Source organism: Dermochelys coriacea, chromosome 1 (assembly GCF_009764565.3).
Source record: "Dermochelys coriacea isolate rDerCor1 chromosome 1, rDerCor1.pri.v4, whole genome shotgun sequence".
NCBI classification, from domain to species: Eukaryota; Metazoa; Chordata; order Testudines; family Dermochelyidae; genus Dermochelys; species Dermochelys coriacea.
In genome coordinates, this window is record NC_050068.2 from 219,875,770 (window position 1) to 219,890,950 (window position 15,181).

The following is a 15,181-nucleotide window of genomic DNA, read 5'->3' on the forward strand; positions in this document are numbered from 1 at the left end:
CAGATGCACAAAAGATGCAACAGGCCCGTGTAAAATGCACCTCTCTTTGACAGCCTTGCACTGGCAGACAGTTTCGCCATTCAGTATTTCCATTGCTATCCTCCTTTGGGTGTCATTCAAGCTCCGTTAGCATTGAGAGGAAGCACTGAATCAGTTCATGCACCAGCTGCCTTTGCTATGCCCCCTTCCCGGGCAGCATTAGCTGCCTTTGCCTCCCAGCTCCCAGGCTGCAGATGCCTTGCACCACAGCAACTTTCTCTCCTGGAGGACTTCCCGCCACTAGGTTCCTGTGCCAGGATTTAAATTGGTATAAACCTGGGGTGAGTATTGCCCAGCAACTATAAAATGTCAGAGCTAAATTCTGCTCTCACCTCTGTGTAAATCCACAGAAGCCAATACCAGTGTAACCAAGATTAGGATTTTGGCCCACAACCTGGAGGTTAATAGTTGTATGGGAAATACAGAGGTAAACTGTGTTTCATAAATATGAACCAAGCTTTTGTGGCAGCCTATAAGGAGCAAAAGGTTTCCTAACACAGCTGTTGGTGTGGAAGCTGTTGTGTTTGACACTTGTACTGTTTCAGGTCAGCACAGACAAGCACAAAACAATTTTTGAAGTGTGTGTAGTCCCCTCCTGCAGTGGGAGAATCCACTTATTCCCCTCTCCTCCCTGGCTTCCTTTGGGATCCACGATTGCTGGGTTCTCTGTGTGCCTTCTCTTCCTTCCCTCAGCGAGCAGGGAGAGGCGGTATCTCCACCTGCTGCTGGAAGCCAACCCACTGTAGCCAACTCCCCTACCACAAATGCTGCCTGTCTGGGCAGTTCCAGCTGCATGCAGGCTATCCTGGGATTGCAGTTGGTTGCCCTGGTGTATCATTCAGGTACCCAATCCAATAACTTCTCCTCTTCTTCTCTGTCCCAATCTGGGTTTCACACATGTGCTGGGCAAGCAATTTCAGTTTCTCAGCCTCTGTGCTGCTTTCTTCCTGTGGGCGTGACTGGGAGTTTGCTCCATCCAAGCCTCACAATAACAAGGGACTTTCAATGAAACGGGCTCCTAAATCACTTTTGAAAATGGGATTTAGCAGCCTAAGTCAGTGAAATGCTTCTGAAAACTTTATTCTGCATCAGAGTACTACACTCTGCTGCTTGAATTCCCTAGATAACCTTGAAAATGGAACTGTATTGCTGTGTTCCAAAGATGCTTTATTTTCCAATATTGTACTGAAATACTGTCATCTAAGACCATTGTTGGAGAGTGGCAACTGGTCTTGGGCCTTAAGATCTCAAGGAATTAAAGGCTGATTCAGGTAAATTTTCCACCAGATTGATATCGGTAGAATTTAAGTGCTATTCCGGTGGCTTCTCTCCCAAACCGGAGTATAATTCCTATCCAATTTCTCAGGGTACATGACTCAACTTCTCACTGCAGTCTAGAAAACTAGCCGAGATCACAGCCCCTTCTCCAGTAAGAGAGACATCACAAAGCAAGATTAGAAGTAAAGCAGAGTCAAAGGCACCCTCTACAGAAGACAGAGTGTTTAGCTGCTTTAGCTATTTCTTGGCATTTTCCTGACCAGTCCCAATGTTTATCTTTCTATACAAGTTCGGTCAGGCTGTAATGTCATGCTTTTCTGTGATGCTATAATTTTCTAGACTATTTTACTAATGCCAGAAAATCTGCACAATCCAATGGCCACAAACCCCTATATAGGAGTTGTTCAGGGCCACATTTCAATTCCTGCCTCAGCCGCAGTGGGGGCGCTGAGATGCAGTAGGCCTTGCCCATCAGCTGGGGTACATGTAAATTTCATCCCTCGACTCAGTGTGAGAGGAGAGGCGGGGGGAGTTACCTGCACAACACTTTACTCAGGCAAGCCCATCTGGACCAGATCTTCAGCCCCTCTTAAGCTTAAACTGGACTAAAAGCTGCTTTAAGGGAGCACCTCAAGATTCCCTTAGTGAAGGGGAATCCTCAGCTGGTATAACCAGTCCTGTGCAATCTGCTCCTGGCACAGCCTCTTCCCTTGGGCAGGAAGCCTTCCAGGGTGGGTGGGGGCGCTAGGGCTTGAGCGCAATGCACTCCAGTGATTCTGCCAGCATAGTGACCCTTTGGGAGTTATTTGCCAGGGCAAGTTGGAGATGCCCTGCTGGTTCTCTAGCTTGTTGCAGGGGCCTGTTCAGCCACAGACTGTCTCCAGAACTGGGGACGGGACAGAAAGGTGGTGGAAAGCCATCTATGTCTCATCCCCCTCTCCAACAAGTGCACCGAGTGCTGCTCCGCAACACCTGAGGATTTGGCCCACAGCCTCTGTATTTTTACCCTTGTATAAAATAGGGAGAACAACCACCATGAGCAAAATCCAAATCATACTTTAAGATCCCATGGGCACATGGAGCTTGGTAAGGAAATATCATTCTCTGCATTTTAGAAACAAGAAAACGGAGGCTCAGAGATGTTCAGTGACGTACCTGGGAGTCGCAGTAAATCCACCCCCACAAATGGAAGTTGCCTTACAGACACAGGTCTGCTATTTGCACTCAGGTGATTCAGGGTGAGGTACCTTGGGTTTGTTAGGTGCTTAAAGAAATACAAACACAGCCATTTATTACCTATTCTCCCCAAACATTGCCTTGATCTGCCTGAGCTATCCTATTGTAAATTCAGTGAATGTCCTGTGGAGGAAGTGGCTGGCAAGGTTTCTATTACTCCCTAGTCCACAACTGTTTTTGCACCTTCTTCTCTAAATAAGGAAGCCTGCAAGATATCTGACTATCCAACTAATTTGTCCTCTTTGCATTCAGCAACCCCTGCCGACCATCCAATGAAACTTCATTCCTGCCTCATATATTGGATGACAGCATTCGTCCAACCTCAGCCAGCCCGGGAGAAGAGAGTAGGTTAGTGTTACAGACATGGTGAGTTTACCTTTGGCGAACTGTTGATGTCACAGTGATGCTGCAGGGTGGGACGGCCTCCAAACTATAAAGATAGGTCAATCCAGTATATTGAGGCTGCCCACCAGACAGCAGGAGCTACAAAACATGGTCCCCACCAGTGAGAGTTCTGCTGGCCTGTCTCTGTTCTCAACCCAACTGCTCTCAGGCTTTAGTTTCATGTCAGCAATCTTCATCCGCCTTCCAAAAATAAGCCTGTGCCACCATGCGGAAGGGAGAAAAACAAGAAGGGCGGTATTTTTAGGGCCATTAATTCTGACCACGTGCCCGAGAGGTGAACCGGATGGCCATTGCACAAAGACTTCTCATCACTATGTCCTGTGAAGCCAGCGTTCACTGGACATTGCCTGCTTTTGTTCTCTTGGGTTTTCTGGCTGGGATTGTTTCATCGTATCCAGTTGTAAGCAGAACTAATGGCACATTGCTGGAGAGAGGATGGGAATCTCTGTTGTCCAGGTCCATTGCTGGGATGTCAGGAGAGAAATCAGATGTGAACTGGGAGAGTGACTATTTGCTAGGAATCAAGAGGCAGCGGAGGCTTTACTGCAATGTGGGCATCGGGTTTCACCTTCAAATCCTCCCAGATGGAAGGATAAGCGGTGTTCATAATGAAAACCAATACAGTGAGTTGCATCCAGAAATGAAATAGAATAGATATCACTTAATTGCAGTGATCTCTAGTAATTACCCTGCATAGGACACAAATGTTACTGCTTGATATTCTTAGTCTAAACTACATCTGTTGCCTTTTAAAAGTCTCCAGGATCAATCAGCACTAGAAATCTCCAGGCTGAAACATGTCATGAATGCTTGGACAAAATTAGATACCAACTTATTTTTACTCTGCTTTACTTTACAGAGTAGAAAAGACTAACCAGTTTGCAAACTTTTTTTCTGATGCATTTTTTCACTCATGCACTTTTGTTCAGTATTTGAATCTTGAGGTTTTCAATTCACTCAGCATATTAGCATTACTTCTGAATAGCAGTTTACTAGCAGTTTAAGGACGTGAAGGATTTGAAAGGGCACAACTAATCCACATTTATTAGCATTGCCATTGTTTTTAATCTGCAAGATTAAAAGAAATGTATTTTTAACTATTTATTTGAATTTCTTGTAAAGTGCAATTTACAAAACCATTTGCAACTAAAAGGTTATGGTGAGCTTCATGTCACAACCCCCATAATTCTTGTGGCAAGAATGACAGTATTGAATAGTGGCTATGATTAACTAATTAGGAATTATTCCCAAATTCTATAGGACTTTCTAGTTTAACAGGGATGAAACCAACAGGATTCTATAGCAAGTGAATAGGATTTTATAAATGTTATTCTAAAAACCTACAGAATTTAATAAAGAATGTGATACCATGTATATTTTTGGAATTCTATAGTAGGGATAATAGGAAGATTCTAAATTCTGTAGGACATTCTCATAAGGGTTTTAATAATTATATTGTTAATTTCCTTTGACTGAGCATTATAAGAATAAACTTTTTTCTGTTTATTTAGGTCTTTTAGAAATATCAACTGTGGAGCGAGGTGTTGTTAGCCTGTTTGGAATGAAAAGTGCTCTCTTTGTAGCAATGAACAACAAAGGGAGGTTATATGGAACGGTGAGTACAAGTGCAAGTTTATTTTTCAAGTCTTAAACATTGGGCATGACACTATTATTAAGAAGTCTTGGGTATCTTTTTCCCTCCATTTAAAAACTGAGATCACAAGTGGAGAAAACAGTCTTTCAATTATTGCAGTGAGCCTTCTGGACATACTGTCATCCAAGACAGTCAGTACAGCAACTGGCATGATGTCAGTGATTGTTACCGTAAAGCATTCCAGCATGATTGTACAACGGGCACCTCAGAAATATGAACATGTCAAAAAGGGGCAATGATCAATAAATGGCTTTTCTGTCTACATGTCTTGCAAACCCTTTCTAGCACAGGTAAGCCTTGGTTTGTCAAGAGTTCTGTTAGGCTAGGAGAGAGGGCACACTTTTTCCTGGGCAAAAATCCCATTACAGAGGGTGGGGACCACTGGTGGGTAAGAAAAACCCCATGAGATTCCTCAACTGGAGTTGCTTTCAAAGTTATTTTACATGGGGAAAACCTGGGTGGACTCACAGAATAAGCAGGAAGTTTGGTCCCCAGAATCCACAAATACCGAGGGGCATATGGACATCAGGAAATCTCCCAGAAGCCTGCTTTATAGCATCACGCCCAAAGGGAGGGAAAAAAATACTCATTGCCACTAACAACATTGTTCATCATTATACAAAACAATTGGTTGAACAGCCCAAGAATGTGAAAGGGGTTAGTGATTGCTGAATGCAGTTTAAGTTTCACATCCAGTGTTCCAGTTTTTCTGTCTTAAACTACTTTTTGTTTTGAAATTTAAGATAATTATAGTTTTAAAAAAAGTGATCAAATTGGAAACAAAGTATTTCAGCTGACCCAAACAAAAGGTGTTTCTTTTAAATTTTCAGTTTGTGAATATTTTTCAAATTTCACGTACTTGTCCTGATCCAAGAGGGAAAACTGTTCTGATCTCTGGAAAATTTGGGGGACAGGAAAACCTTTCCCCCATCCAGCTCTAATGAATGGTCTATCTCCAAATAAAGAATAGAGTTTGCTGAAAATTTCTTTTGTGCACAAACAACTGAGTTGTTTCCTTGGAAAAAGTTGTCACTTCAAGAAATTTTTTTGGTTCTTTAAATAAAACATTAAACGATGGCCAGATCCTGGAACCTTTAGTGACATGAACGATTCTTATTCATGCAAATAATCCCAATAGGACAACTCAAGGCCACAAAGCAGCAATGCGCACACACACACACACACACACACACACACACACACACACACACACACACACACACACATATATATATATATATATATCTTTAAGCATGCAAATAGTACCATGTGCTGGATTGAGCCCTGTTTAGGGACTGCTGGATCAGGCCTGCCCCAGAGTCCTGCCTCTTTTCCCTTCCCCCCCCTTTTTAAAACTGTTTCAATTCAAGCCCACTAAAAAACTTTTAAAAGACAATTTAGAAAACAATAATAGTTGAATATTTTCCATTGCAAAACTATCCTTGATTAAAACCTGTGAAACTTTGTATAGATTTGTTCCAAAAATATCTGATCAGAAAAGCATGAACTGAAAACATTACAGCATCATGTTAGTGGCATTACATATGCAGGACATTTGATCTCATGGAATCATTTTCGTTTGTCCTTTTACACAATAATGCAGCCCCTTTTGCCAACCGAACATTTTGATGTCTGTTTACATGTGTACTTATTACAGTATGTGAAGTAATAAAAAGTTCCCCATGCAAATATATGGAAATCAATTCTTCAGATTTAAGTGACCCAGCATGCAAAACATACAAGCACTCTCATACCTGAGAACTCTTTGGTGGTGTGTTTGATCCTGTACAATTTAAATCAGATTTAAAAAAAAAAAAAGGATTTAGAACCAATTTGGGATCAGATCCTGCAAAACCCTTATTAAACCACATAGTTCTCACTCAGCGGGACTGTTCATGTGAAAAAGGATTGCAGAATTTCTGGCAGGTAACATTATTCCTCTATAAATGACAAATAATTTTTTGGAGGGTGGGAGGGGGGAATAAATCCATGTCATGTATACAGCAAATTAGTGTGACAATGATGCAAAGAATGATTTACAGAGAAAATTAAGAAATCTCTGACTTAGTATGAATTAACTTAATGGGTGACAAGAAGTATATAGTCCATTATCTGAACAGGTGGCATCAGCGTGCATTTGACACTGAATAGTGCTGAAGGAGTTTTATTGTTGGACACAGACGCTACGGCACCACCTGTTGCATACCATAACAGGTTCTTCTGCTGCACAAATAATAATAAGAAAAATCACTTGGGTCTTTTAAAAGTATTTATGGCAACTGCTTTGTTCCTTTTGTTTTTCCTCCAGGCAATTTTTCAAGATGAATGCAAATTCAAAGAAACTCTGCTGCCCAATAACTACAATGCATATGAATCTAGTGCTTACCAAGGGGCTTACATAGCGCTCAGCAAACATGGGAGAGTGAAAAAAGGAAACAAAGTCTCTCCTGCAATGACAGTGACACATTTTTTGCCTAGAATATGAAAACAAATACAACATATTAAACCACAGGAAAAAAAAATCTATTTCATTTTGCACATGTGAATAATCTCCCAGGTAAAGTATTTATGCTGTTTGTGGATATATGTATATTTGGATAGAGAAGTTTGTATTAGATCCATTACACAGTATATGCTGCTTCTCTTGTACTCAGTGTACACAAATTATATATGGGTGCACGCACCTGGACTGGTGCTATACAGAGAGAAAAAAAAATGCAACCCTGACTCAAGGGCAACAAGTATCTGGAACTTGTAGAGCAGCCACAGATACTTTTTGTTGTTGTTGTTTGATTTTAAATTACCTCACATAGTAGCCTTTTGATTGAGAGTTTTTATTAATACATATAATGGGCCAAATCCTCAGCTGGATGGACTTCAATGGAGCTACACCAGTTTACACCATCTGAGGATCTCCCCTAATCCCCATATAAATAGTGCTTAATCCCAAAGTCCTAACTCAGTTTTACTCACTAGGGCCCACAAATGGTTCCACGTGAGCAAACTTGTTTGCCGACAAAATCCCACTGAAGTCAGTGGTGACTCCACAAAGAGCCTAAGGCTCCGCCCACATGGACGTCTCTGCAGATGAGGAACAAAAGTCAGTTTGCCTGAACCCTGCTCTACATTTAAAATTTAGATTGACCTAGTTATATTGCTGGGGGGGGGGGGGAAGGTGTTTAAAAATTCACACACCCCGAGCACTGTAGTTATCCCAGCCTAACCCCTGCTGAAGATGTGCCTAGGTTGACGGAAGAATTCTTTCATCATTTTAACTACTGCCACTCAGAGAGGTGGATTACCTACAGCAACAGAAAACCCCCTTCTAGCAACATAGGAAGAGTCTATACTATGGTACTACAGCAACACAGCTGCAGCTGTGTCACTGTAGCACCTGTGGTGTAGACATGCCCCAAGTAAGGCCTGAACATGGACCTCAGAATCTGGCCTCTCTATATTAGAGATGGGCCTGAACTGCAAAATAGGTCTTGAGATCAAGATTTTGAACCCTTCAGCATTTAGGATTGTTCACATCAAGACTGTTCAGGCCCAGCTTGTATGTACACATTTATGTGCATATCTAGTTTATCACACACACACACACACAATCCCTGTAGCTATGTATTTTTAATGCATCAGTCACCATGGTATCCAGGTGCCAAGGTGCCCACACATACATGCAAACAGGGAGGTAAATATTTAAAAGGCCATCTATTTTATTTCACTTTCTCTACAGTGATCTCTGTGTGCTGGAATTAGGCTGCAGTATTTAACTTGTAAAACGTATGGCATTCATGGGAGCTTCCCACAAAGGGATATGTTAGAGAACATCTTTGTTTAAAACACTGACTGCCCGTCATACTGGAGAGTCCTTCTTAGACCCAGATGAATCTTTTTTTGTTTGATAGTTCAGGCATATCTTATTGCCATATTCTTCTTTTCCTTGTCTCAGTCAAATACAGCAGCTTCCATGTTGTTAAAACTTTCTCTTTGGGGGCTGCAGTGGAGGAAGTTATGTCATAATTCCAACTGGTACAGATAAATACTTACTTACTTGCAAGGGCTGTTTGCAAATTTCATGTGTTGTCCCCCAAATCTCTCCTAAAAATACACACAAGGGACATACAACCCTGTCCAACTGTTTAGATAACCTTTTTCCAGAATGCCAGTCATGCCACATTCTCTGTGCCTTTAAGGAGTATTTTAAGAGGCCTTAAGTCAATAGTTGCTATAAATGTCAGTTACCAGAAGCCTTGAGATGCCTGCATTGACGGGGTGCTCCTAAATTTGAAACTAGATTCAAGGCAGCGTCAGAGCAGGAGCATTTTCTGCATAGACCTCACCATGTTGCTGCAGAAGCTTATATCCGAGTGCAAGATAATCTCCCACGTGCAACCAAAATGCTGAATATCGCCAGCCTTGACATGCCATTCTATTTGCAGCGGGTGTATATTTGTAATGAATGTGGGCCTTTTGACCTATGAAGTACACTGTAAGGGCCAGGGCCTCAGCTGGTGTAAATCAGCACCACTCCATTGACATCAGTTACACCAATTTACACCACCAGATGATTTGGTCCAAAGTGCGTCTGTGTATGCATACGTACATGCACACTTTTCAAGATATTGTGAAAACAATTTTATTAATTAACAAGAAACCATTTTCCAGTTACTTTTGTGTGATTTATACTTGAATTTATTTTGCTCAAAATGTAGACTTTCTGAATTGATCAAACATCTTGTGATTACTGTGTAAACAAAGAGAAGAGGAAGGACATGTGACTTTGATATTTTTGATAAGGCAAAGAAAAAGAATGATTGAGTTGTTGAGTACAGTAGCATGGAAAGAGACATGAGGTTGGCATACTATAGATGTCTGCCATGTGTGAAGCTATGTGCTTTGGAAAGTTTTGCATTTTTAAGAGGAAAAGCAGGATGTTTGAAGGTGGGTCAGAGCAATGCTTAGAGAATAGCGGTTAGATCCCCAGCTGGCGTAAATAGGCAGGGCTCCATTGAAGCCAGTGGATCTATACTGAGACACCAGCAGAGGAGCTGGTCTATTTTATTCCTAGTTGTCTTGAAAGGACATATAAAGAGGGGTAGCAGAGTCAATGGAAAAAGAAATAATGTTTTGAATGTTGATACATCAGCTATATTTGATTACACTTTAGCTCAAATCTTGATATACTGGGAGTGTTCTCAGTTACACTGATTTAAATCAGGAGTAACACCACTGAAGTGAATGGTGTTACACAAGTGTGCAACTGGCATAAAAGATCAGAATCAGCCCCATTAGCTCTGTGTCATCAGTGACATTACAATACACACTAGGTCATGGAGTCGGTTGTTCAATGCAACACCGAAAAGTTACTGATGGGCTGACCTGGTCTGTATAAATGCAGGCCCCCTGCAGGTGCAGTTTGGCTGGGTATTTGGATATCCAGACGACTAACTCTACTGAATTAGTCTGAACACTGCCATATTTCCCCACATCTTTTGTGGAGTCAGTGCCAGTGAAAGCAGAACTTGTAGCAAAGATAGTGCAGCATAAGGAGCATTGATTAGTGTGTGTGTGTGTGTGTGTGTGTGTGGTGAATTATGTCACTCAAGTGCTGCCTTCTGCAGGTGATGCCGCAGCATGGTGGGGTTGCATACCCATTGGATAAGCAGGCATTTGGAGAGATGCTTTGACGGTGATCCTTCTCTAATATGTGGTTATGTTCATAAAAAGTGACTGTCAAATGGCACATGTTTACTCCACGTGTCCTCAACTCATGGCGTTTTACATTACAGCCAAAGCCAAGTTTCACTGTTGTTAGCCCTGCAGAAGCAAAACAGCTGCAGGAGAGTGGCCCTGATTTTGTTCTGCCTCATGCATCGCTCGCAAAGTTGTCAGCTGAATTCCAACAACAGACTCCTCCTACTTCACCATGAGTAATGAGTCAGAAAGTACAGTTTGCAGATCTCCGGGTGAGATTGCAGAGCTGGCAATTAGAAAAACCACCTTTAATTTATACATGCTTTACAGAGAAGTTACTGAGAGAATTTGGATACAATCTTACAAACCCTGACTCGCACGAGCAGGTCTTTACTGAGGTCAGCTACTCCCCTGAGTAAAAAATTTAGGGGAATGAAGGTTTTTGCAATATGGGGCAAAATATGGAACCTCTTTGTCATTATCAGAGCATATTCACTCATCGGTGCCCATTAGCAAGTTATTCTGAACCACATTACTTGCTCAAAAAGTGTCAACCTGTCAAAAATACCACATGCATGCTAATTATTGGCCTATGTAGCTCTTTCTTTGTACATAGGTAACAAATCCATAGGAGAATCCCATTACAAGGATTGTTTTTTTCGTAGGCAAACCCCATAACAACTAATGACCTGATCCAACTCCCACACATGTCAGGGTCTCTCTCTCAGAGCTAGATCAGGACTTTAATTATGTAAATAAGCTGCCCCACACACATGCCAGGAAAGCAGAGCCATCTTTGTATACCTCATTAACTATTTCAATTCCAATATTCTATTTTGCACAATAAAATGGTGCCAAAGTTCTAGCATTGTTTTCTTGCCACCAAGATATACCTCATCTTCTGACTCAGTGTGGACTTACAAATAAGATTGTAAATTTGTAGGAAACAAAAAACTGTCCAATCGTTTATAAAATGTATTTGCTTCTATTTTTATACACATGTGCTGTGCACAACTGTTTAATGTATTCATAAAATAAATTCTTTTGATACATTTCTTGTGTTTTCACTCCCCATTAAACTGCTTTGGGCTTATTTCAGAACTGCTGTATTCAGAAGAAATGATGTCTACTGCTGGTTTTTATTCACGGCTGCAGTCAGAGGCCCTGTAAGCAGAATTAAGGCAGAGCTGTGGGCTTCGGTATGGTTCATGTGTCCTCTCTGGGGAGCCACGAGCAAATTCTACTTAGCAGCTGAGAAACTGGGAGGTTTGGGGGAACAGTAGTAGTCTGAGCTGTGAAGAAAAAAAAAAAGCAAAAGCAAAAGGTGAAGTCTGGTCAAAGTTGCGCTATCCTGGACAAGTGTGTAGATCCACTGAAATCTTTGGCTTAGAGGCACTTTATCTAGAGAAATTCTAGAATGATTTTTCTGTCATTAATGCTCTTAAACTTATAAATTTCATACAAGCATTCATTTATTGCTTAATAGGAATGGCCCAAACCCCACAGCTACTTTACATACAATTAATTTAAATGGTCCCTTCTAAAGATTTTGAGCTGCAGACTTTAGTTAAGTCTAGCCCTTAGTCACCTCAGGCTGTGACCTCGTCAGTCCTTACAAATAAACAGTTATTCCAGGTGAGCATTGGCATAGGACACCTCCAAGGAAAATCCAGTGTGCTACAGGCCACGGTGGCTGGGATTTGGGGGCTTTGGATGCCTAACTCTTACAGGCGCTTTTGAAAATCCCTCCTCAAATTTTCCTGAGTCAGTACTGAAACAGTCCTTAAATTAGGTGGGTCAGACATCTCTTCCCCCAGTTTCAAACTCCTGCCACCTGGGGAAATAATGTAAAAAAAAAATCCATTAAAAAAAGGTGGGTGGGATAAGAACAGTCACTCTTTTCTGTTTAATCACTCTATTGAACTCTAATACCCAAACCTGGTATTTCAGAGCCAATGTGGTTATTCAAGAGGAGAGGTGTTAATCCCTCTGTCCTGGCCAAATGCCAATCTGTGCAATTACATTCTGCCTAGCTAAATTTCCCCTGCTAAAGTTCTGGCCAGGGACTCTTCATTTCTGATCCTAAAACATCCTGTACTGGCGCTGTGCGGAGATGCCATGTTCCACCCTAGAGCTGACTGCACTTTCTTGGTGGACGAAGTGGTTCTTCTATATGCTGCAAAGAGTTCCTGTATAGTGCTAAGAGCCAGTTAGGCCAGATAATGGTGAGATGGGCGGAGGGACACAGCCCCACTCTTGGTGGCTGTAAACACTGGGCCAGATTCCCAACAGCTGTAAATCAACTTGAAATCAATGGAAATACAAGAATTTACATCTGCTGAGGATTTGATCCATTATCCCTGTGGAGGCCAGGAACTGACATGCTGGGGAAAGCGTATTTGCCATCTGCCCATGCTGTACCCTTCGAAAAGGTGTAGCTGGCGCTCCCGATAGCACAGCCCTCCGGATGCAAGCTGCTACCAGTGGGAGCCTAGCCAGGGCCAGACCCTGCCGAGACACCCCATGTGACAGAGCGTGAGTAACCTAAAGCTGACTTACTGCTCTCGGTGCTTGGTAGGAGTCCCCACTTGAGCCAAAGGGCTGAGGTAATTGATTAAGAACTAGGGGGATTATCCAATCAAGAAGGAGATTCCACTTGTCAGATGAGGATGCTTAAGAGAGAGGCAGGGGAAAGGCTGGCAGGAAGGCAAAGCAACCCCAGATCTCAGAAAGGTGAGAACTCTTTTCCCCGCTCCCCACCCTGCCTTGGGAGCAGGTAGAGACTTGGGATAAAGCCTTATGCTGTGGTGAACAAACACTTGTAAAACACATTATAAATAAAGCATGTGGTGGTGAACTTGCCACTAGTGTACATGAGGGATGTTTGCAGCAAGGAATCCAGGGGAGGGAACCCCGCCCTGTGACACCCCCCCTCCCCCGAAGCATGGATTGTTGCAGCACTCCCCGTGCCCAGCTGGTGAGCACTTGGTGGGAAGAAGAGCCCAAAAGGATCCTCAGGGATGAAAGGTGCTAAATAAACACCAGATTGTTGTCACAGGCAGGGAAAAATCTTAGCTGAACTTCGCCTCTCCTCAGTTTAGAGTCCTCGTCCTCCTCCAAATACCAGTTTGAAACAAGATGACATTTCAATTTCCACAAGTTCCTGCACCCTGGTAACCCTATATGCCCCTCGCCAGCAGCCTCAGCAATTTGACTCAAGTTCTTGCCTCAGCAATGCTCTTCTGCTCACCTCCCTTGGCCCTTTCCCAGCCCTGCAAAGCTGTGGGAAATTTGCTGGGGAAGGGGAGACGTTCACATGCCCAGTAGAACTGGCAAGTAAAATTGAATTAAAAAAATAAAATTGAATAGCCTAAAAACTGCACCGTTCCTGGTTTCCTTCACTTATTCTCTCCAACTTGATTTCTCTCTCTCCCCCCACCTTCTTTAATTTCCAGCCTTTTTTCTTTTATTGAAGTTCCTCCTTTAAAAGTTCCTCTGCCCCCACCCAGGGCCGAGTATCCCAGGTAAGTCTTTTCTGCTTTCTCCACCTCCCTCCTGCTGCCCTCAGCATTCCCTGGCAGAGACCTATAATCCATCCGTTTACTCAGTCTCTGACATTCTGCCATCCTTATGAGGCAGCAGGTGGCATTCTCGTTAGCTATTTATTTTTGTGTTCCCACATGTCCCATAATGCTACTGAATTACATGATGAACCTCCACTTTTAGCGCCTAGCTTATACATAGGGTTCTCCTTTGCGATTTCTGCACCATGTAGCAATTGGCTACATTTACAGACCTTCTATACCTCAGGTTTCATCTTTGAGGCATATAATTGGATTTTCCTTCTCTTGGCACACAAAATAAAGATCTGGAGTGTACCCCATGGCCAACTGACGGAAGTAGCATCTGCAGATTAGACTGACAGTTTCCCTTTTTATTTCTTTTAAACCTAAACCAGTAGTCCCTGGCATTTTTAGAGACCTGTATCAATGCACCACACTCACCCCAGTGGTGCCATCCAGTGCTCACCACCTCTCCTATGACTGGGCATACTCTAGCTCTCAGAATTTGGGCTGCTCTCATGATGGTGAAGCTGGGGTCTGGTCCAAGCTCTACAGCAGGTTATAGTGCAGACAACTGCCTAGGAAGGAGGTAGAGGTGGTACACACGGATCCACAAACAGAATCACATAATGGTGGCATTAGGAGCCTGGAGTCCCACTCACAAAGATCTCTAGAACCAGTAGCTGGGGGACCTCTGGCTCAGACAATAGAACTAAGCCAATGCTGTGCTGATACAGACGGGAGAAGAAGGCTACATTGAACACCAAGTAAGTGTTAAGATGCACAAGGTCCCTTTATAGGGTCAAAACAAGAGCAATCTCACTGTGATTCTATGTAAAATCTACATACCTACATGGCTGGTTAAGCTAATCACATGCACAGTGATATGTGGCCATCTACAGTATATGCTGTTCTTGCTGAATATTAGGAAGCTAGATCACTTCTCTCACCCCATAGAGAAATCATTTAAAAATGGAGTAATTCTCTACATGTAATACTTAAAATGACACTGCTGAAGACGTTTGCAACTAGACTGGGCACAGCACTGACGAATATACAATAGGGACCAACCCTGAATTAGCAAAGGGACTAGTTGCAGAAAGGCCTGGGAGCCCCAGTCCTGGACCAGGACCCCACTGTGCTAGGTGCTGTACAAACCGAACAAAAAAGACAGCCCCTGTCCCAAAGAGCTTTGAATCTAAGTATAAGACAGACAACAGGTGGATGCAGGCAGACCAACGAGGGAGTACAAGGAAACAATGAGACAGTACTGATCAGCATGACAGGCAATGTTTCTGTGAAATACGGA

At 42.6% G+C, this 15,181-nt stretch overlaps 1 protein-coding gene across 4 annotated transcripts; it reads left to right on the forward strand.

Annotated features, from left to right (window-relative positions):
• The first annotated feature begins 2,153 nt into the window (after positions 1-2,153).
• On the forward strand, positions 2,154-11,355 carry FGF6 (fibroblast growth factor 6). 4 transcript variants are annotated; one of them, XR_006281413.1, is made up of 3 exons: positions 2,154-4,573; positions 6,921-7,169; positions 10,237-11,355. XR_006281413.1 is itself a non-coding variant. In XM_043514685.1 (3 exons), exons 1-3 carry the CDS (start codon positions 2,826-2,828, stop codon positions 7,095-7,097), a joined length of 357 nt encoding a protein of 118 aa, XP_043370620.1. In that variant the 5' UTR covers positions 2,154-2,825; the 3' UTR covers positions 7,098-7,968. The 4 variants fall into 4 exon arrangements, 1 of the variants encoding a protein (XP_043370620.1); XR_006281416.1 differs by lacking the exon at positions 10,237-11,355 and having other exon boundaries at positions 2,154-2,897; positions 4,470-4,573; positions 6,921-7,968; XM_043514685.1 differs by lacking the exon at positions 10,237-11,355 and having other exon boundaries at positions 2,154-2,901; positions 4,470-4,573; positions 6,921-7,968.
• The last annotated feature ends 3,826 nt before the right edge of the window (positions 11,356-15,181 follow it).